At 35.3% G+C, this 24,674-nt stretch overlaps 1 protein-coding gene across 11 annotated transcripts in view; it reads right to left on the bottom strand.

The window, feature by feature from the left end:
- Positions 1-24,674, bottom strand: part of NAV3 (neuron navigator 3) — an 850,488-nt gene that overhangs the window by 65,415 nt on the left and 760,399 nt on the right. For 9 of the 11 annotated variants that reach the window (XR_011076027.1, XR_011076028.1, XM_068561371.1 and 6 more), the window contains 7 exons: positions 23,242-23,953; positions 20,715-21,203; positions 16,936-16,977; positions 15,372-15,532; positions 9,862-10,050; positions 6,891-6,943; positions 1,410-1,433 (listed from right to left, as the gene is read on the bottom strand). Coding sequence is in view for 9 of the 11 variants with exons in the window: in XM_068561371.1 (XP_068417472.1) it covers positions 1,410-1,433; positions 6,891-6,943; positions 9,862-10,050; positions 15,372-15,532; positions 16,936-16,977; positions 20,715-21,203; positions 23,242-23,953 (1,670 nt within the window). In the remaining 2 variants the exon portion in view is untranslated. The remainder of the gene's footprint in view (positions 1-1,409; positions 1,434-6,890; positions 6,944-9,861; positions 10,051-15,371; positions 15,533-16,935; positions 16,978-20,714; positions 21,204-23,241; positions 23,954-24,674) is intronic. The other 2 variants (XM_068561378.1, XM_068561379.1) reach the window with 1 other exon arrangement.

Below are 24,674 nucleotides of genomic sequence, written 5' to 3'. Positions count from 1 at the left end.
ACTACCTTAGTTTGAAAGAGCATTCTTGACACAGTTCATTAACTGTCTTTTTTTTTTTTTTTTCCTACCCATTAGATTTTTGTGGAGAAGAAATGGTGGTAAATACTGAAAAGGCTCTAAAAAAGAACTAAACTTTAAACTGGAATTAGAGACGGGACATTTACATAATTTTAGTAAATGTGATTCCATTTGACTCCTGTCCTTTAAAAAAAGAGATACACCCAGACCCAAAGAGCATTTGAGCTGCATTCAAATGATGATGACCGCAAAAGTTTCCAGAAAGCAGAGAACATCTATTTTATTCTTAAAACAATACAAATTCAAAGAGGCTTTCTCAAATTACTAGTCTCTATTACATGATCAGATTTCCTTTAAAATAGAATCTAGGAAACCTTAAAGTAATATAAATCATTAAAAAAGAACCAGGACCTACTATGGGGCATAAATAATTAAAGGAGAGGTGGATAACTACTAATACGGCAAACAGATGCGGTATTTCTATGCCTTAGTAGCTATACGTATTGCGGTCGATGGTAGAATTTTGCCATGTCCGTGAGATGTAAATAGTTTAGGTTTTTCAAAACCGTATTTACTCTTTGGTCTAGCAATTATAAAGATAAAACTGATATAATTTACACTTTTTCAATTTTTTAAAAATACACACAAATTTTAATTTAAAAGGCTAATAAAATAGAACTTCAAAGGGAAGAGTTCCTTTGCAGAGGCTGTTACCAACGCATTTTTCTTTGCTCATGGTAAAACCAATCAAATAGTCATTACCACACCTTGAATAAAGGCCTAATTAAAGTCTCCCTGCTCTCCTTGGCCAGGACGACTCTTAACACAAAGGGAAAGAAAAATAATGTTCTCTCCAGGCGGCAATCTGATTTGTACGTGATTGCGATGAAATATTTGTGAAATGCGCGTGATTAGAACAATATACTACACTAGACATCAAGTGATTAGAAGCAGCAAAGTCCTGGCACCAAATAATAGATGGGCTGGGATACTGGTAAATTGTGTTGTGGAGGTCTAGTGCCTCAAATTCAATACTTGCCTTAATCCTATGCACTTAGTCTAACAGGCAGTGGGGGAAGAGACTATAATATAATAGACCACACATTCATTCATTCATCCATCAAAGATTTGTAAGTGCTTACTACTAGAGACAACTTATTAGATGTTAAGACTCCAAGCTAGAACGTGAGAAAAGAGTTTGCTTCTAAAAACTTCGTTTCATTTTCTTTTAAGAGGAAATATCCAAGACCATTTATCACTAGCTGGGTCACTTCTATTAGCAGTGTTGGAGTTATGGGTTGTATCACAGAGCCCTCTAGTGGTCGAAACACTCATTTCATCATAAATGTAAACGAAAACAGTCAAATGGAAAAATGCTACAAGGTTTTTACCTCTGAATGAGCCTTTTCTTCAGCCTGTAAAAGAAAAAAGGAAAAAGAATTTAACTATAAATAATTAGTGTCAATTCATTCTACAAGTATAAAAGAATAAAATAATTATGCTGTGTATTTAAAATGTTATTTTGGTCTAATATAAGAACATGGTAAAATATATGATATTATTAAATTAAAACAGTAAAAACAGGAACCTGTAGGACTGCAAATGAATATTTTGTTATATACAAACCTAATGGTATTTTTTAAATATCAGTTATTTGATTTATGGATATATACTCTGTCTTGAAAGCAAAGGATAGAATTAAAAAATGGTGTTACCCTAAGATCCAGACCATAAACAACAAAAAGAAAAGTTATAAAATTATACTTTAAAAAAGATGAGTGCAGAAAAAAATAATAGAGTAGATTTTTTTTCATACAGATTTTAGGAAATTTATACTCCATGAAATTACAGAGATTTTTAGCCAAGACCTAGGAGTCGGAATTTTATTCTGCGATATATAGATCATAAAGAATGCCAGATAAGACGAGAGGAAAAATATTGACCTGTACTGACAACCACAGAAAATCTGCTGATTAGTTTCTATTTTATTTGCTTTTCTTAATGATCATTAAATAAGTTTATTGGGCTCCAAGTCAGCAAAACATTAAAACCCCCAGTGGTAAGGTGGTGATAAAAGTGTCTGACAAACATCGGCTCCACAGATAATGGAAATGAGCACTGCTGTAGGACCTCGAGGGGTGTTTTGACCTCAGCTGTAGAAAACTCCTGGCTCTGTTTTTCTTCTTCACGTTGGGCTGCAAAACGCCAGAAAATGAATTATGTGCGCCATTGTATTTGCGAAGCTCCCTCATTCTGGAAAAAGCTGGAGAATGTATAATATTGCCGAACATTACAAGTCTGTTCATTGCCTTGAGCAGATCCAAAGCTGAAAAACAATCTCCTATCTCCTATCTCTCCTTCTGAGACATTTCCTGATTAATAGACGCAGAAGTACCTAAACCATTTTTTATCTCTTCTTTTCCTCCAGAAAACATAAACTAAAACAAAGTAAAATAACCCTCAGGATATTTTTTATGCATAAGCATCTCTTTTAAACTGGATTTTTTTCTATCCTATATTTTCTTTATTCTTAAAAAATATGTATAGCTATTAATATAGTGGTTAAATGAAGAGTGGTTAACTAGTAGAATCCTAATAGCCTTTATAAGAAAACTGTTTTAAAAACAAATTCTGACCTAAAGCTTTAATGTTTTATATCTCAACTTTTTAAAGTGAAGATTCAATATTTTTAAGTTATAATAATTTCAATGTTTCACATAAAGTTTGATTTTTGAATCAGACAGAATGAAGGAATTTTAAGATAAAAATTTCATGGATCAAGAGAAAGCTGGAGGTTGTTTGCCTTGAGGCATATGGCATGATTAACTTTGACTATTTGGTTTCCCTGGTATTTTGCATATTTACTGCCAGTTTATTCTGTCCAAATCCTGCTTCTAGGCTTGCTAGGATTATATAGAACTGATACTCAATAAGTAACTTGCATATTGAAAAGAGCATTGTATGCTATTTAAAAAAAATAGTCAAGAAAGACAGTCATCACATTTTTTCATTAAAAAAGCCCTGAATAAGTTACACACACTAGTTATATGCATAACCATCACATATTAATTCTATATATACTGTACAGAATGACTTTCTCTTTGCTGACTTTTCAGAACTAACTTTTTCTTTAATCTTTGCCTTCTTTCATATCCTGTGGTTAGCAATACTGGGAAGGTGTTACCATAAAGTTGAAGCAATGAGCCAGAATATTAATATTTCTTTCAGTGGGTTAGGCATGGATTGATGACATTATGATGGAATATGATTACTTGCCATTTTTAAATGATGGTTTTGAAGCTGGCCCAATGTCCTCAAGGGTGGTAAACAATATAAAACACCTTGCCTAAATAAAAATATATTAGATGATTCTTTATTCTGTAAGCCATTACTTGGCCATTCATTCATCCTTTCAAATTCACTGATCAAAAAATGTTTACTTTAGTGTTAGCTATGTGTTAGGAAATATGCTGAAGGGCTCCACAATGAACTAACGTAGCCCTCACTCTTATGAAATCAATACAAATTAGATTCCAAGTACAAAACGGGTTCAATACAATTTTTAATATACAGCCACTCAGAAAACATCTATTGCAAGGATCAAAATTTTAAATGTTAAACAGGACTAGACATGCAAAGAATAAAAAGAGCTCTGGGTATTAAAAAAAAATCACACAGCCTTCCTAGGTTATCTGTTTTCCCCACTTTTCATAAAGATATGGATACTGAGGAGTATTTCTTTCCTGCAAGAAATGCAACAGCACAATAATAACTAACAGTGCAAACTCAGCTTCAGTGTCAGGAAGAGAATTGGTGGAGGCTGGGTCTTGCCTGAGATCACATGCCAACATCTAAAGGGGGTCATGCTGTAAACCTGGAGGAATTTCATCTGCGTGTTGCTAGATATTCCGATTATTTTCAAAAGGAACTGAGAAATTTGAATTTTTAGGTAAAACTCCATATTTTTTCAGTGTTGGCTTAGATTTAAAAACAAACACACAAACTCAAAGTTTGCCAAAGGTAACAGCTTGGCAGGTCAGATTGGGTCTGTGATTTCCAACCAGTGTGTAATCTCCCTGGATCTTTCTGCTCAAAAATTCTGTAAGATGATTTACTCAGCTTTATAACAAGGTACTTCGGAAAATTTTACCAAATTGTAATTGGTAGAGACTTCAAGAGTTATATGTGAAGAAACAATCCTTTCAATTGGACTTATTATATTGGTAATTTGACAGGTAAATGTTCTTTGCAACAAGTCATCTTTGTTAGTTTAATATTTTTAATCAAAACATAGAATTCCATAAGTTGCATGAATGATGGTGTTAAAGACTGTTTATATTCATGGTTAGGAAGAGCAGTATATTGCCTCATAATAGCAAATAGTGTCTAATAGTCCTTTAAAAAAAAAAAAAAAAAAAGAATCTATTTTCCCTAAACACTTTAATTTTTTTTTTTTTTTCCCACACCACGTGGCTTGTGGGATCTTAGTTCTCCAACCAGGGATTGAACTCAGGCCCCTGGCGGTGGAAGTGCGGAGTCCTAACCACTGGACCACCAGCAAATTCCCTAATTATTTTATGAAGGGATATCATGCACAACTGTGTTACTTGCACATGGCATAACTTCAAAGGTGCAAATCACAAAGACTATGATATAGATGGTGCTCCCATGCAGTTTATAATTTTTTGTAATTTATGGTATATAATGAACCTTATCTTCTCTAACTATTGCAGAAATCCCTTGGGACAGATGGGATAGATCTGGCTACTGTTTGCCAACTTTATGTTGCAGGTACAGTCCAAAGAAATTTAGCAACTTGCCTGATGTCACACAATAATTCCTGATAGAGTCAGGCAAAAATGTAAATCAACTGATCCTTTATCCTGAGTCCTTAAGGAGGCATGAAAAAAAATGATAAATTGATTTTTCACTTCATAGTTTGAAAAGCACTTTCACAGATATCTTTTCATTGCCAATTAACTATCAGTGCATGATAATGGGGGACTGGAGACAGAAATGACTCCTCTATCACCTGCAATTTTTCTCTTTATTAGTCCTCCACATATCCATTTATTTTAATTGTCTTACTACAGGTTGTCAGTTCAAGTATATAATTTCCATCATTTCCAATAGAACTATTTAAATTTCTTAATTTCCTAATAATATCACCTTCTCATGTGATTTGATCACCTAATCCATTCTTTTCACACTTAACATGAGGGTCTATTTCATCACATAAATATGTGTGTATAGTCTCTTTATTTTCATCTCTGTGCCTATTTCGTATTGTACTCTTAATACTTCTCATTTATACTTTCTAATTTATCCTTATTATTTTGACATCTGCTCCTATAAATCTATAATTTTTAAAATGTACCTCCTTTGTTCCCTGTAAACCTGTAATATCCAGTATAGCAGCCACGAGGCACGTGTCTATATAAATTCAAATTACTTAAAATAAAAGATGCACTTCCTTTGTCATACCACACACACTTCAAATACTCAATAGCCACATGTGACTAGTGGTTACTGTATAATCTAGTACAGGTATAGAATAATTTTATTATCGCAGAAAGGTCTATTAGACTCTTGTATACTAATTAGCCATCTGTTTTTCCTCAACCCATGCTCTTTTTCTTCTTGAGTTTTTCTCAGGCTTCATGAAGGTAGTTTCTTATCCAAATATTGTTTTTTATATATTTAAAATATGACTATAATGATGCTGCATCTTTTAATGTTATATAGAGACTTCAATTGCAAGGGTTTAAGTCAGAATATATCTCCCGTCAAGCAGTGGCATTGGCCCAATAGGAGGAACACGACATATTTCTTCTTTGTGTTTTTTCCGATACATTTTTCCATTTCTCACTTCTTTACGCGTTTGCCTAAAACAGCAGATTTATCTAAACGCTAACAGTGATTTCATTATTCATAGAATCGATTGGCAATGTTAATCATTAAAAGGAGAAATGATAAGAAAAATATTGCCTCTGCCAATGACAGTCTGATCTTGAGTGACACTTTAAAGCAATAAATATAAAAAGAGGGCCATAACATTTGAACTTAATGAAAACGAATGAAAAAATTAGCATTGCCCTTAATGCTTAATTATTCAGTGACAGCTGAGGCGTTGAACTTTTCATGAACCTTTCGATACAGGATTAGGGATTATTCATAGTGCTCAAGACTCAGTGAGATTCATAAACTAAAATATACCCCGCTCTAACCTAGGATGAAGGGACCTTTTCGTAAAACGTAACTGCCTGTAGACTATTTGTTTGAAAATGATGAAATTTTAATAAGTGGACAGAAAACTCATCTTGGCAAAAACAAAATATAATTTCACACATTGGGAAAATACGTTGATACACTGGCATTTCTCTCTTAAGAAATGAAGTTTTTAAAACCACACTCTTTCAGAAGATACAGTTTAAAAAATCACCAAGCCTTTTAGGCTTTTACCCTTTGGTATGATCTTCTCAAAAAATGAACTTAAAAAAGAAAACGGAGAAAATACCATAGAACAATTACCAGTCATGGCTCAGGGAACCGAACAAGGAAAAGTGGTCAGTATTATAAGATTACGGTGGATCATTGTACATGGTTTCAGGGATTCTGAGTCATAGCCCATCGGGTTTTATGAGATTCAGTTTTCTATCCACTCATTGATTACAATGAGTACATAAAAGTCAAGTGGAAGCACATACAAATGAGCCACAGAAGGGCTGGGAGAGCACCCGCCACCTTATCAGTATGCAGGAGCTTAGAGGACACCCTTATTTAACTGCACGGCTTCTGTGTAAATGCCAACCTATTTAACCCTTTGTGTGCTTGGCAAAGGCAAAAGCGTTTTCTTAACAGTCAACACTTACCGTAGAGTAAAGAGAAGAAGTGCTGGAGACCAGTGATAATGAAGAGCCATGAACTGAAGAAAGCAAAAAAGAACAAGAGGTGAAGTAATGAAGTCTGCTCAGAACCACCCGGCCTTTACTGAAAAGTGAAGAATAGGTGGTTAAAGAAATAAAAATAACATAAGAATCTGAGAACAAGTCTGCTGTCATTTTTTAGAGATCGAAATGTTGAGCCATGGAAAGGTCCTTAAAGTACCTCCTCCACCACGTTACAGAGAAGAACTGACAAGTGCAAGCCCTTCTAGCATGCTTTGCACATATTGAAAACTAGAGTAAACTCCCACATAATAAATAATCAGAAAATCATGGACACCTAAAGTTGCCATGAAAGTTTAAACTTTAAAAAAACTTTATGTATTTTATTTAATTTCATTTTTATACAACAAAGATCCATTTTCACTTTTTTTCTCCATAAACTTTCAGGGAAATGAGCTCTTCCAGCATCATCTGTGACGAGCTGATTATACCCATTCTAATGGAGAAGGATGGTTTCCTTCCTAATTTTAGTAACAGAAAAGTACTTCTTATTTCAAGGTGGTGTCTCATTGAAATTAAGGATGGAAATTGCATACTGTCTTTTAGGTAGGTGCATCAAAATACCAATCTTAAACAATTAACAGAATGATTTCTATTTCTGCAAGTCCAATGTACAATATTAAGCCCAAAAGGTGCATAAAATTGTGCTTAATTATATTTGTAGAAAAGTTCTTCCTCTTTTCATTGTGGGATAATATAAGGTTATTTCTGCTTACTCATCCATTAAATAAACATTAGTCAAATGCACACAATGTGACAGGCCCTTGCTAGATGCTGGGACTGTAAAATTGAATGTCACAATCCTAGGAGCTCAAAAAGAAGTAGAAAGCTATGTAACTAAAAAGATAATCACAACAGGGTCATATAAATACTATTAAGAGCAATGTTCTGGGTACTACAAAAGCACCTGGGGGTGCTCACGACCTGGTCTGGAGAGGACCAGGAAAACTGTGTAGGATAGAGGCAGTTGGGATGAAAATAAAGGGATGAATTTGAGAGACACCAGGAAGAACCTCTTTAAAACTGATGTGGGTCAAAAGCGGAATAAAAGACAACTCCCAGAGTCCTAGCTTGAGCAAATCACTCTGTGAGATGTGAAAAATGCTAGTCATCTTTAAACAAAAGCACATTCTTTCAACTTCTAGTAACACTGGTGTGAACTTAGACTGTTAGCATGGTGTACCAGTAGGAAGGTGGCCGATAAATCAGGAGATCCCATTTTTAGTCTTTTTCTGCTGCTTAGGTCTATAACCATAAAGTTTGTGGCTCAGTCTCCTCATCTTTCACCATGAGCACCGGGCAGGGAATCAATAAAGTCCCTTACATTTCCTGTCCAACAATTCCTTGATTTTAGAGCATAATTTAAGAATTATAATAATTCAGTATTCAATGTATAGACATCAAAAAGCCATCTCGCCCACTGGGGCTGGCTTTCAACAGTTCAGATTATTTCATTCTCATACATGGAAGGCCAGAATTTCCCAGCATATAAAGAGCATCCGCTCTGTCAATGAGGCATTCTAGAAAGCCATCAGTATGCTTAGCAAATCATTTTTCCAGTATTATAAGAGGCCTGTCTGTGAAGAGAGTGACAGAACCATTTCAGAAAAGCGATGACTTTACATTTCAGATTAATTACATTTTGTCTACACTTGAAGCAATCAGCAGACCCTCAGGGTAAAATTCACTACCTGTCATGGTGAATTCAGTGGTTTGGTTAACATCCCAAAAGGCAGTGGCAACTATGGTCAACTGATTTAGTACCAGCGTGTTAAATAAATGTACAGCGGTAACCTGAAGACCAGGAGTCAATTTTCACAGCTACCTCAATTATAGTCAGAAGATACTTTAAATAGGAAGGTGGGAAGGGGAAAGAGAAGGGAACAGAACTATTCTTGACTCTGCTTTCGTCCTTAGAAATTACAGATACAGAAATCAGGGCTAATAAAGTTACAAAACTAGCTCATGTTCATACCACAGATAAATGGATGACCAGAGGTTTAAACCCTTGGTATGCTTAAAGATCTAGAGTCCCTTCTTTTATACAGACTTACTAAGGACTAGGATAGCAGGGCTGACTACACTTCTGATTTTATTCTAATCTATTTGAACTTCTGTGTTTACCTTTATTTTATCCTTAGCTGATATGCTTTATAATATGTGTGCCACAATTTTCCTTTGTGGGTACTTAAAAATCATTCATTAAATCAAAGAAGAAAATCTCTCAAACATTATCATCAAGTTTGACATCTGAGGTTATACAGTTCAGAAAATTACATACATTTGAAAATCAATTACGCCTCCTGAGTTTTTCAAAGAGTTTTTGTTATAAAGTATTCATGTAGAACTTTACAACTACAAAGACATTTATTAGGTCAGGTGAGAATCTTAATGTAATGGATGAGGAAATGTAACTTATAAAGCAAAAAGCAGGCACAATATGAATTCTAAAATAATATGATAATAAAAACTAACACCAGAGGGAGTTTCTGAGAATAAAAGTCGGCAGCATGTGGTTGTTTCATAAGAGAATTTTTTCTGGTTTATGTATCTTTTATGGTTTTTAAACTGAGGTGTCAAACAAAACAGTCACTTGGATATTTGGCACACCAGGGTAAATAGTCTCTAAAATTACACAGATTTCAGTATGAGAACACCAGACTTACTCTGAACTGCTCTATAGCCAAGTATTAGTCTAAACAATTTCTGGCATATTTCCAAATACAGAAAGAAACAGAAGGTAATGCAGACTAAAATTTCTTCAAGCTTCAGGGCTTCCAAGTGAGAGTTTTACTTATTTACTTTGTTGAGGGAATCCTTGTGACGTGAGTGATGTGATAGTTTTCATGTCTGAGTTAACTAAAGTAACTTCATCTTTATTTCCCCCGATGCCTACCTTCTTCCATGCTGTCCCTGAATGAGCCTGAATGGCTGATGGCCCGTGGCCTCTCCTCCAGAGATGTGGCACTCCCACAAAGCTGGGAGTCGTCATAGAGATCGAAGGAGGAGTCTTGGGCTGGGATGCTGTTTGAGCGCATCATGCTGGGCCCAGGAAGGTTAAATTGAGACAGATTTGTCGGGCTCACTGAAAAACAAAACACACACAGCCTATTATTCTGGGATGTCTGCCTCTGAAGTTTTCAATAGCAGTTACAGTGGAGTCCTCTTTTTTTCTAGCACTTTCATGGCAAGCAGTATGTCAATTTCTAAAGCAGTATTAAGCAAAACCATCGAGCCACCTCTACTGTTTTTTGCTAGAAATAACATGGTATTTCCTGCTGCCCATTGAAGGAAAGATTGTCTTCCTAGAGGCTGCACACTTCTTTTTAGAGAAAAAATAGATCACTTTAATGGGAAAAGCAAAACTAGAAAGGAATATAAAATACAAGAAATCTAAATTTCCCAGGAAGAAATGTTTGAAGCTTCCAACCAAAGACTTTCAGTCATTCTGAGTTCTAAATTTTTGTCAGTTCATAATCAGTACCATCATTATTATCAAAGTCAGGTTATAATAGAGGCAAATAAAAATGAAATATAATCTAATGTACGTGGTATCCATAGCTCATCGTGAGGTGAATCACATAAAACTACCTTCTACTGTGTCTAAGATGAGAATGTCACGGTGAGACTGTCAAAAGTCATAAACTTGTGTTTCCAAAGCAGTACCTTAAGTCTGTAGTTTGGAATATGAATTTATTTACCTAGTGCTTATTGCCAAATAGTTCTAATGACACTCAACTTTTTAGGCCAACTGATAATCATCAATTTAAAGGAAGATGTGGTTGACTGAATGTGTAATTACATTGGAAAACAATACTGCTTTAAAATTTGGAATAAAAGCAAAGCAGAAAAATTAAGAAATATATTTATCATAAATGCTCATATTTAAGAAACGCAAATTGTTACAGGCATATGAGAAAGCAGGCAGGAAACTCTTAAGATAGGAAGAGAACTGCTGAGCACTTTCAAAGCCTCGGGGAATTTATATCTTTGGCTTAGAAATAGTCTGATATCGTTTCAAAATATGTTATTTTTTTCTTTGACACAGAGACTACATTTCTTAATGTAATTACTGGATCTCAGAACAAAGTAAAATAGGAGGAGTACATACTATAAGATAACTTAAGGAGATTATCTCCTATTTGCCAGGCACTATGCTGGATATTTTACAGGTATTAATGAATCAATACACAGAACAACTCTGATACAGCTAGCTATGAATTAGAGTAAAAAAAAGACAAGAAAAGAAACAAAAAACCTAAGAACTGTATCTCTGTGTGCATATGTGACATATAATAAAGAAAGAAAGAAACTGTGGATTTGCAAAGTCCCCAATCCATTGGAAGGAGGGAAGAAAGGATGGAAAGAAGGAAAGAAAGAAGAAAAGAAGAGAGAGCGAGAGAGTAAGAGAGAGAGATCTTTCAGGCACATTCCTTCAGTCAGCAGTGACAATCAATCTGATTGCTGAGGACAGCCAAAAGACACTCCAAAGGACATTCTAGACTTGAATGTTTATGTTTAACGTATCTGGATTGGGGTACATCGTACTCTTCTAGGTCCACAGTATGAATTGACTTTTTGCTAAGTAAATGAAGTATTCAACGCAATGAAGTACATCATTTTAATATATGTATATAGAGGTTAGAAAGACATTTCATTCACTGTTTGGCTTTGCGTAATTCGTACAGAATGGTTGCAGAGATATCCAAGTAAGTGTCCTTCTATAATTTTAAAACATAACACTTAGCTCATTCAAAGTGAAATAGTAATGACGATTAGGGTAGACTTTAAAAGGAATAGTTTGTATTTATAAGCACTTCTGATAGCTTCTCCACTGGAAATATATTCATTTTATTTAAGAATGTTCAATTAAGTTAAAATCTATGACGGGTCTGCTTTTTTGTTATTGTGGTTAAATAGAAAGATAAATATGGCAAGATCCCGGGCTTCAAGAGTGACCTGTAGGGGAGGTGACTGAAAGGTAGAGAAATTAATAACATAGAATAGACTGAGAAAAGTTATGCAATAAAAGACAGAAGTATGACGGACAGAGAATTTTTGTAATGGGACACAAATTAGTACAGGGCTCCTACTGGTGGCTTTGCTTTCCATTTGCTTTAGGCAAATACCTCCATTTCTACCCTTCAGTTTCTTCATGAGTTAAAAAAAAAAAAATGGCAGAATAAATGGCCTCTAAGATCCATTCAAAGCCAGGAGAAGACATGTAAACATTTCTAATAGGACAGATATAGGTGTGACTATATATTAGGGAAAAGAGGACTACTGACTTTGTCTTAAGTTATATATCATACCAAAGCCACAGTTTTTATTAAATTATATGTTTATTTGTAATGATTTGAGGAGAACAGGAACTGACAGAAATATGGAGCGGGTTTTTAAATACCTCCAAGTTGCCCCCTGACTTTGCTGCCACATCTAGACACATCAGTTAGTGAGTTTATGATGTTGTTTTAGTAAGAGTTGTCATATGTAACCTAATTTTAATTTATTTTGTGGAATTTGGGAATATAACTGGGAACTAGGTGGAGATTCAAGAAATGTTTATTTGATCATTTAAAGAACTTCAGAAGTGTGATATATCTAGATTTAGGTAGTTTCTGTCATTGGTGGGTTTAGAGGAGAAACTAGAGCTGTCGTTAGAATTTACATAATAGATGCACGATTGAACCAGATGTAGGTCTCTTCCAACTCTGAGATTCTATTCTTCCATAAGTATAGAAGAAAGGGCTTAATTCTGAATGTCCTGAAGGGTGAATATGGAGAGGGGAGTAGAAGGACATTCGAGGTAGAGGGACCTTTGGGAGTAAAGCAAAGAAACTTCCTATACAAAGGTGTTTAAACATCACTCTGTAGGCAAGAGGGTCCATCAAATATACAGAATTTGAAAGTGACAGGTTGATAATAATGCTTCTACGTGGTAACCCTTGAGGCAAGGTGAAAAATGAATCTGAGCAATTATCATCACTTGTGGGACGATGACAATGAGTTTCACTAGGTTATGGGATGCCTCACAAGGGCTGTGACCAATAGCAAATGAAATTGCATCCAGTAATTTATTATTTTTTATATAAATATATTCTGTTATGCTTTCTTGGGTAGGAATGGTTTCTAACATAGCTATCACGCAAGAAACTCTATACAAACCAGAGTTTACTTCGGCAGTAGCTCACAGTAGTCTACTAATAATGACATAATAGTAGTGATCTTAAATTTTAAATGTTTGTTACATATATGTGATTTTTTACAGTAATATTTCTAAAAATTTTATGTATTAACATATTTTTAATGGGTAAGGATAAAAAAACATGGATACTGCAACTCTTGAATGTTAGTAACAATCACTTATCTTACTGATCATTCAGAAAAATTAATGATCAAATTGAAAACAAGTGATGACCAAAGTAAAATGTAGGACAATGCTATCCATATTCAAATTAAAGAGCTACATTTGATATAGTTTTTTAAATTTAATAATAAAGTAACTCTTATTTATGACTGCATTTTAATAGTATCTACTTTCTTGTCTAATAAATGTAAGTTCCAGTGATCTGGAAATACAACCCAAATTCTCTAAAAGTAATTTTCATGATTTTAAAATTAGTCATCGTTTTCTCTTGTAAAATAATACAACATAGAGATCTCACAACGCCTGATTTGAATCCACATATGCTTATAAAACATGGCTGGGAACATGAGAGTGTGTTGACACGTATGGGAAGATCTTTCTTCATAAGTCCCACTGGGTGAAAATGTTGAGAGATTTGAGTAGAGGCAGTAAGATCAATTTGAAATCTACTGCAATTGTCTCTGACAGTGTAAGACATCTCTTTCCAATAAAAATGATGATGTAGCAGAGTCCACTAAGTCTGATAATCTCCTGTGTCTTTGCACACATTAGTCATGCCTCACAATATAACCTAGGTATTATGAACCCATTGAACAGAAGAGAAAGTTGAAGTTAAATGACTTGCTAAGATCAGACATAGTAGGTAGTGAGTTTTTTTTCTTCTCAAAGAAAGATGGAATAGATAGAGTCAGAGCAACAACAATGGGAAAATAATGGAGTGGGGATTCAAATACTCAAATTAATGTCAATTAATGAAAAGACTGACAGGAGACATGAGATACCCAGCAAACTCAGCAAACTAGGTGACATGGGTTTGATTCCAGTGTTGCATAAAATTAGATTTTGTTTCATATGCCTATGACTCCATAAAAACATTTTTATTTCATTTTTTGAAGTCAAAGTGTTAAGCTTCCTGCTGCGTGTGTGTAACTACAACTCAAAGTAAAAGTTATACCATTCTTTGCCATTATGAGGCAAAGAAGTCTCATCATTGTGCATGTTTAGCAACAAAAACTTGGTGTTTGATATATATTCATTAGTGCATGTGGAACCATGACCAAAATAATTGTTTTTTTCATTGCCAAAAGCTCTATTCTCTATAGCAGGAATAGTTACAATAGAAGAGAAATAGCTTTGACTATCCCAACAGGGCGGAAAGTTGAAAAGTCCAAATTATTAAAGAATTTGGACAATCTGTTGGTCTATCATTAAAAAAAAACTTCTCAAGTGAAAAGAGAAAAAAAATGATACTATTTTATATGTGACTTTATAGAAAAGAAATCTATTTTTAAAAGCATTGGATCTATTAAATGATAAATGTCATGTTTAGACTTTATTTTGTCACTTTCCCTGTGTTTTCTATGACATTTACACAAATGATTTTATATTTCATACAAATTATGCTAAACACAAAGTAATCCAATGGCTCAAATAGTCATTTCTTTTCACTGCATTTATCCAAAAATGTTCACAGGTTATTATCTTAATAGGAATTCTCATATGCATTTTAAGGAGAGTTTTAACTTTAAAATGATAAAAGAAGTGATCGTGGAGTCATGGAATCACATATTTTTCTTCTTCCTAATTATTTCTATTTTCTATTTTTCTACAAAAAGATAATTCATTTTCTTATAAGGATAAAGAAAACTTAAACAGAAAATAAGGAGGCGCTTTACTGGTTTTTAAGAGGACTCTGAGAAAACCCCTAGACTTAAAGTCAGGTGTTCTGGCATCAATTACTGCCTCTGCCCCTTACAAGGGGTGAGACTTTTTTTTTAAGTCAAATAATCTCTTTTTGCCTCTGGATCTTAGACTATAAAATAACAACAGTATTACCTACGTCAACTTGTTGTCATGAGCAATAAACTGCATAATGTTTGGAAATTATTTTGTGGACAGTAAGCATACAAATAAAAGGTACTGTTAAGGTGTCTTTAACGCCTCTTTAAATGGACCATTCTTAGGGAGAGATGCCAGGGCTCCTGGGAGAGCAGGTGGTGAAAGGAACAAGATGAAACTGATGTTTTAGAATATTTTACCCAAGTTGGAAAAGTGGTATTTTCCCGTTGCAGAAGATGACATGGCAGAAGGGGAGACCAGGGGCGACTGATTGCCGGTGTCCTGCAGCCCTCCGGTAGAATGCGAGCGCAACCACTCTTTGCCCTCTTCTTGGTTGGCCTGCCGAGATGACGGGGTATATCTGCAAAACAGCACAGCTAAGACTCTTCAGCACATCTGCAAGGGCAAGGCAATACTGAGACGAGAAAACAGTTGAGAGGAGCTAACTAGTCAGACCGAAAAACATTCTCAAACAGATTGAATCTAATTATAATTGCTTAGTTCTTCCAGATGATTTGACACCATCTGTTTGAATCTCACAGGAAAAAAAATAAAGGATTTTGAAAAGAAAATGATGCTTCTGTGAGACATGTAGTTGAAAATCGTCAGCAGTGAGCAGACAGCCAGGTTAATCGAGAAGGGCTCAAAAGCACAGTGTTTAGAAGGATGTGAAGAGGGTGAAAAAACAGACTAAACATGGTGGACAGTAGTAGGCCAGAAGCCAAAGGAATTGCAGTAATGCTCACAGGAAGACATAGGAAATAGAACACAAATTGACAGATCATTTTTGTAAAAAAAAGGAAAAACACTTTTTTGGTTAAAATGCCACTTGACACCATGTCTGGATTTTTTTTTTTTTTTTAAATGGAGAGAGAAATGGGCTTACTTTATTGGAAAATAAATTTCTGGAATGAACTCTTAGAATGGAGTAACTGCAAGCTGTTTGCTCTTGCTAAGGAAGTGGAGAGGAGGAGGAGAACAGAGAAAGACCTATTTGGCCAGAATTCACTTTTATCAGAGTAAGTAAATTCTTAGTACCAAAGAGCAGTCGACTTATGTTCATACAGTGTTATATCTCTATTCATAGTTCCTTCCATATCTTCTCATCAGCTAAAAGTGTACAGTAAAGGATGGCCATGCATTAAATTTTATTTTATTTTTTATGAGGAATTGAATAATTATTTTGATATTATGATGTAATACTAGGCTAATTCATGTCTATATTGATCTGATAGATACCAGCACTCCTGAAAAATAGAAAATAAAGCTCTTCTGAGTTTTTACCAAAAGGATTCTTTAAAAATTATACCTTAATTACAGTATTTGTCATCTGATGATGAAAATATGTGTTCTTTGATTCAAATGAGAGCATCCTTCAACTTTTCAACATTCACTGGCCACATCTGTAGACTATATGGGGCGAGGTTTTGCAAGCATATGCCTCCAAGACGCAAATGTTAGGAAAATTAAAATTTTGTTTTAATTTTCAGAAGTGAGTTCTGAATTCGACTAAAAATTGCTGCCTCCGAAATAATGGCTTTTACATTAGATTTAATTTACTGAGTTTTGGCCTCTAACAAAATCTCTACCTGAGGGCCATCTCACCAACTCCTCAGGCCAGAGAAAACGTCAGGATTAAAAGTGATTTCATCCTCGATGTCAGGTGCTTCTTCGCAAACAAAAAAGGAAAGAGGTAAAGAGACAGCACAAGAAGTTTACGTAACAACAGAGAAAGGCAGCAATTGTGCTGAGAGAAATATATACCTTAGTCCCTTTTTGGGTAGTGTATTTCTGTCAAGCTGCATGCTGTTAAAACAAAGAAAACCCCTAAGGACATAATGTAAACAAAACTTCGAAATTACACATCCAACATAAATGGTTCTGTTTGAATTACACAAAATAAGTCTTTTTGTAACACATATTTAATGCTTAATTCATTGGAAAAGGCCAACCAAAGGAGACCAGATGTCCATTGTTGTGACACCTTCGATGATAATTTAGTGACAGGACTATGAGAAGATAGATTATATGTTAACATAATTCTCCTCTAGATTCTATTTACCTAGTCCTATGGTAGTTTTTCCTTCCCCATGCAAATAACTAGACTTCTGCTATGATTTCACATGCAGGAGAATCATAGAGGCAGAAATAAGAAAGATCTTCTCTGCCTAAGTTAAAGTGACAACTTCCAATGGACAGAGAAGATATAAAACACCTTTTAATACTTATTTTTTGTATTTAAATGATCTTTAATAAAAATAAAGGCAGATGTAATCCCACTTACACATAAGAGAAGAAAAATAATATATAATATCTGCTTGAAATGTAATGTTTCTGGCATCATTTAAATATTTTAATGAAACTAAACTATGCCACTTTTTAGAAATTATAAATTAGATGTTTAAAAGGCTATAAGCTTTCAGTTTCTATTTTTAAAAATTCCCAATTGGTCTTAGAAGGGGAAGAAAGAATGTGTCTGGAGAAAATGAGAAGTGGCCTTCCTAAAAATAGAGGAAGAGGGTGTCAACAACTAGGTGGGATAAGTCTAGGAATTTCTGTTATAATCTTTGGCATGTGGCTAAGCAAGTAATAAAATTAATTTGAATTTGCAGAATGATACATCTCTTCCATTAGAACCTCAAATGATCAAAATTAAATACACATGATATGCATAATGGGGATGATACAACGTGAATGCAAACACATTGACTTGAAATTTAATCACTCAAAATCAAAGCTAAAATGTTTTCTTCTATGTGTACTCCATTATTTAGCACTGCAATAGAAAGCATCCAAAAGCATCATACAACTTTTACTTTATGTTTTGGGAATGTCCACATAGGGTAATTACCATATTATGTAGAGGCCAGTTCTAGCATACATCTTGACTATAGATGTGTTTTTAGTAGTGTAGATAAACCAACAAATAAAAAGGAATCATACTGAACAAATATGAGAGACCTCTAAATATAAACTACACAATGCTGAAACATTAATATAGTCATAAGCCATTTTAAAGATTATCTCTTTCATGTGTGCAAATTTATTCAATTTTAACATTGCAGAGTACATTGAAAATAGGCATTGTTTTGCCCATGTTATTAATTGTATAAACATTATGTGTTTGTATGATGCAGAGAATTTAATGAAAGAAAAATCAGAAAAAAATTTAAGTTTCCCAATATAAGTTAAAACTTTCAGTAGAAATATCTGTTTGAATCTGGATATTAATGATTTTATAATATAGACAGTTTTCACAAACCCTGAAAAGTCGAAAACTCTTACGCCTGCATAAGTGAAGGAGGAATTTTAACCAACAGTCTGAAGAAGACAGGCCCTGTTTCAGTGCACGGTTATAAAGGCAGGGGAGCCAGATCTGATAGTTAAAAACGAGCCAGAAATTTTAAAATTTGGCTACAACTTTAAATTATTTTTAAGGTTTGGTTTGGTCACAAAAAACAAAATGAACAAAACAAATGTGAACTATTAATAGTTATAACCAAAGGCCACCAATGATCTAGAGCAGTTAGAGGAAAAATTGTTAAAGAATTTGTTTGTTTGTTTATGATATTTTAATGAGGAGAAATTTAGACTAAAATTAAAATCTGAATGAAAAACTATTTAACAGTACTAGGATAATGAGTATCAATAAAGTCTTCTGAAATCGTAGATAAACAGGTAAGTCATGGACTTACATACATCTCTATTATATCTTTCTAATTACTTTGTCTTAAATATTACACTTTGGCACATTTTCTCTTAGGCCTGGCTCTTTGGTTTCCTTGATGTTCCCAACATTCTGCGGATTTAATTATGATTAAGCCAGGATCTCTGATAGGATCTAATTTTCTCTTCAAGGGATCATAAAGTTCTTGGGTGCACTTTAAAGGATTAGAATAAATTGCTATTGCTTGCAAATTTGTTCGCAAGAAAGAAAAAGCACAATTTCTTATATCAAAAATTATTTCAATCTAGTAATCTATTGGAAGAAACTAATTAAATGTTTATATTATATAATATACCTATGAAGATAATTTGCTTTTCACAGTTTAATTTTCATCAATATATTTTACTAAGAACCAAGGGCAGAACATTCATTTATTCAAAATTAGTTTATTTAAAATTTATTTTAGAAAAATTATTTATCTGGCTATTTATAATACATCCATCCGTAAGACTGGTCTATTTCAAAGACTGAAAAAAAAAAAAAAAAGATTTGCTTAAAGAGAATAAGTAACTGTATATTTGCCAGTGTATTTCTATAGTGAGACTATATATATATATATATATATATATACACTGACTTTTGTTAAAATATAGATCAAAGTAAAATATTAACATTGCATTTATGTTGCATAAAACTCATCAATCTTAACATCCGGTTTTATTTGAGGGTTACTTGGTTACAGATAATTACTTGACCATTTTTCTGTGTTTCAATGTATCAATGCCAAAGAAGTAGGTTGATGGTTAAACGGTCAACTTGTTGCAGTCATGTTCATGATTAAAAACTAATCAGTACCTTGGAGGTTGATTCTGGTTAACAAACAATAACCTATTTGCCGTGTGCTTAGTTTGAGGTGATATGTCAGCATCAATAATAGACTGAACAAAAGTTTGGGAAAGGTATCAGGCATTTTCAGTGACCAGGGGTGCTTTCACAAATAACTCAATTAAGATATACAGCCAAGACCATTTCTGAAAGCTTTAGGTGTGCCAAGAAACAAACAGCATTAAGTTCATCAGGAAAAAAGGGACAGTTTTAAGACGTGTGCCTGGGGGAAAGAGTCAGTACCAAAATATCTGAGAAAGCGTTTTTTAGGGAAGAGAATCTAGAGCCATTTTGGTCAACAGAGATGCTTTCTGGTAAGTATATTAGGTAAGGAATGCCTCATTATGGTCTTCATTTTAAGTTTAGAAGAAAACGGTAATTCATTAAATCAATGAGAAACACCTTGTAACGTGGTTTATTTTTAAAAGGCCTACTAAAAATGTCACCGGTGTTGTAATTTTCTCTAAGAATTCATATCTGACAACTGATCTTTCTTCCACTTCAACTAGGATTCCCAGTGATCCATTTGCCATTTTTCCACAGAAATGCTAATAAAGCCAATCGAACATTTTACTCTGAGCATAATTGTAGAATCCATTTAAATTTGGTCTTTAAAAATGCTTAAATTATCCTAAGGAGCTGTGCTGTCCTGGAGCTCAAGCCAAATCATTGACATGTCTTGAGAAAACATCATTCAATACATAAATACATGCTATGAATTTTATTTAAATTGCCTATTGGGTATATATGTATGCATTCATATTAAGAAACTAATTATTCAATATTTTATGGATCCTTAATGGTTTTTTTCCTTCTACAAACTTGGTAATGAGACCAAAGAAAAGGCCCAGCCAGTCTCATCCATCTGACGTCCCTCTGCAAAGCGGCACTCCCACTGAAATCAAGGGAATTGAGCGGGGTGTGGGGAGAGGTAGGCACAGCGCAGGGAGGAGGGGGAGAGGACTTCATCGACGCCTCCAGGAGAGCTCACCTTTCTGAGAGAGTAGATCTCACACTACCCGTTCTCATGAGCAGGCTCTGCACCTCGTGAGTGCCTGTGGTCAGTCCAGACAGGGAGCCGTGGTGGCTGAGGGGGAGGTCAATGGACTCAGAGCTCGTATGGAGGCTAGTCATGGATTGGTAACTTGGAGTGTCCTTGCTGCCAGCAGAGGAACTGCTGAGATTGGCAGCCCACACGAGACCACCTGATGTGAAAGAGTGAACCGATGCTGGGCTGGAAGCCAACGAGTGACTTAAGCTTATAACATCTGTAGTTAAGTCTGAGGGTTTATTGAAGAGAGGGCTGCTGCTGCCACTTAGCCCACCAGCACTGCCCATGCTGCCCGTACCAGACGACGGTGATTCCAGACTGCCTTGCCGCGCTAATGTGGTACTAGGACTGGGCATTACAGAGGAGGATTTCACACCCTCAGTATTAGGTGCAGAGGCAGATTTGCCACCTGCCTTGGCACCAAACAACCTAAAAGAAAAACAAATAACAACTTCAGTTGTTCCGAGAAACTAATATCCACATTTAATATTTAGGGTTACAGTACATAGAGCCAAGTGTGCTTTGGTGGACCGAGCTACCGAGCACTTCCTGTCTCTATGTTAATGAACTTGATAAGCTTGAACTCCTAGTGCCAAAAATCTCTCATATCGCCAAAAGGGTAAGTCGGTCCTGGGCTGCCACCCCAGTGGTGGGGGGACATGGGCCAAACAAAAGGAACTGCAAATCAAACATGAAAGTCCCTGGTTTTCACAATTAAGCGATCATGAGAATCTTTTGCAAAAATTAAATAGTTTGCACGTACTTGCTGCTACCTATTTACAGAACCATTATAATGAAACAACTTCTACGCATTCGGTATATAACATGTAAATTATGTTTCTTTTCTTTTTTTCTTTTCATTTTAACAGTTTATTCAAAATCTAAAAGGAATGCTTAAGGCGAGGTTTAGGAGGTTACGCTGTATAGCCGGTGGCCTGATTGACTTTCAGAGAGTATTTGTTTAGAAACAATATTGGACACTGACAGCAACATGTTGGTTTGTCTGTATTTTCCCCAAGAAAGACCAAAGGGTTTTATGTCAGTTGCCAGTGCTATTCAAATACATATCGTAATAGTGATTTGAAACACAGTTGGTGCTAAGTTAGATGCTGGAGTTTAGTTCAGAAAACATTTTAGTTTTGTAAATGAAGCAGATGATATAATCAAATTTATGTAAATATGGAAATAAAGTGACATGAAGTAATGGCATAACGATGACTAATTAAGTTGCAGTGGAATCCGTATTTCCTATAGTGAAATATTTTGTGACGAATATGAGAAATTGTTTCATAGGTAAGGGCCACTGGAGGGCACCACTGGCTTCTACTTAAGCAACAGAGATATTTACTCCCACTACTAGTGACTATTCTTTCCAACGCGAGGCAACATTTCAAAAAACCAGCTCTTCAGGACTAATATTGCTACTGAGAGATATAAAACCTCTAGGTTTTGCAAACGGCCATGTATCTGAGATTGCCTGAAATATAAAAGTAAATGGTTCAAGACCCTTGATATCTCCCAGATATCAAGGTTCTTGGGTTAGTCAGTATAATAAAAACATTAAAAATACTTAACATGTCATGAAAGACAAATCATCCTCTATCATTTCATAGATGAGGAAACAGACCCAGAGAGGTTCGACTATCTGTCCCCAGTCTTTCACTGTATGTATTTTCCTGCCACTTAAAAAACACATCAGTATTTAAAGCAGTGATATCTCGAAGGAGAACTCTGCATATTCAATACCAAAGACAGTCCCGGTGCAGAAACCAAGCCCTGCTGCTTATCAGAGTCATATCAAAGAAAGCTGATGAAGAGTTAGAAAACCTAGCCCATTCCTTAGTTATAATCCTGTATCAAACATCCAAAGTTTTTCAAATTCTGTCAGTCATATCATACCTTGATTTTCATTCATATGTCAAGATATGGTACGATATACATCTGTCCATTGTGATCCAGTACTGTACAAGGAACACAACTTCATCCACGCTCATGATCATCAGCTCATTAAGAGCCAGCAAGATAATATAAACACTAGAAATGAATACCAATAGTCATAAAGACCTATTACGTTCTCTTTTATTTTTAACTGTGGAAAGATGGAACTCTCTGGAAATTTTGCAAGCTACTATTTTATCACTCCTCCTAGGTATTGCCATCTGCTTTTAAGTCTCTCATAAATGCTATTTGTGTTGCTGATATGACAATGATAGTGAAACTACAAAGTTGAAGCAATTCTCAAAATGAGCCATATTTCTTTTACAAGCTATTTATATCATCAGCTTCATCAAACTCATTTTACTCAGAAACTGAATAACACATTCTAAGATATATGTGTCATAGAACATATATACTTAGGACACATATGTTTAGGATATACATCTTTTATACGACAGGATGTAGGACACACATATATCCTAAGATATAGCATTTTATATTTTCTCAGCATCGTTTTATGCTTTCTTACCTTCGAAATGTAGGTGAGGCAATGTCAGGATACTTGGACCCTGGCTGCCTGAGCCCTTGTGTCCCACAGGCACTAGCAGACGTGGGGCTGGATTTGGGGGAACCAGACAAAGAAACACTCTCTGAATCTGAGACTGCTACTTTTTCCTTCTCCTTGTCTGTCTGGTTGACAGTGACGGGACTCGAGCGCCCTGAGGCGAGCTTCGTGGGTTCTCTCAGTTTCGAGGTAGTGGCACCAGCTGACTTACTGCTGACATTGGAATCTATACTGCTGGTGCTGGATCTGTGGCCACCTCGGCCGGGAATGCCACTGGTGCTGGATTTGGACGGGCGGGGCAAACTGCGGTATTGCAGGGAGGTCTTCGAGCTGACGTGCAGCACAACATCGTCCTGATTCTGTGAACCGTCCAAACTGGTTTTTCTCCCGGCATTTGACTTCCCACCAATGGCAGCAGATTTGGGGATCTTACCCAGTGTTGCTGAGCCACTTGTTATGGTGGCTCCACTGCTTGTGATCATGGCAGATGACCGTACTCCACTTGGTTTCTTAAATCCAAAAGAGCCAGTGGCCGTTGATCTCCCAATGCCTGAGGGGGGCTTTTTCCCCTCATCTCCACTGCTTTTTCCTGCATCTGAAGGAGACCTCTGTAGAGTCGATCCTTTCAGGGGAGTTTTCCCTTTCTCAGAAGCTTTGGTATCATCAGTTTTCCCTACTGAGTGAAAAATACACCAAGTTATGTGCCTGCACAGTTTGATTTCACAATATTTCTTTAGACAAAGTGCAAAATGTGACTACATCTTTATAGTACTTCAATTCCTAAATAATCGTTGTCTTAGATTTAAATAGGCATGTCCTCTTAATACATTCAGAGGATTAACTACAAAGCTATAAAAATATGGCTGTTAGAGGAAAGTGACAAGAGCTCAAGGAGATAAAATGAAAACGCCTATTTTTGCTATTTATTATTGCCTTATATCTTGCAACTCCCTTCCTTTATAAAGATAGCACTTAATCTCATCAAACTAAGTGCTCAAAAAGGAATTCATTTGACTGTCTCTGAGGTGATTGTATTTGGAGTGCCCCGTTACATCAGTACTTCAGGTGGCACTATTTAAAATGAGGAACCATTTTTAAAATAGGGAGAGAGTCTCTTAAAAAAAAAAAAGGATAGTACAATTTGCACAATTCTTTCACTCTCGTTTTGCATCAAGTCTAATTCAGAAATGATGTTTCAAATCTCCAGCCTTCCAGGTAGATGAGCGTGACTGCTCTTTCTCTCAGGGTTGGAAGTGAAACGTAGCAGCAGAGTGAACAGAAATATTCCAAACTTTCATAAGAAAGTCAGAATGAAGGCAATCTTATGTTTATTAATAAGTAGGCTTATTTTATTTCCACGTGATCAGAAATGACTGTGGCAAAATAGACACTCACCA

This window comes from Eschrichtius robustus, chromosome 13 (assembly GCF_028021215.1).
Source record: "Eschrichtius robustus isolate mEscRob2 chromosome 13, mEscRob2.pri, whole genome shotgun sequence".
Lineage (NCBI taxonomy): Eukaryota > Metazoa > Chordata > Mammalia > Artiodactyla > Eschrichtiidae > Eschrichtius > Eschrichtius robustus.
This window is presented reverse-complemented; position numbering and strand designations above follow the sequence as displayed.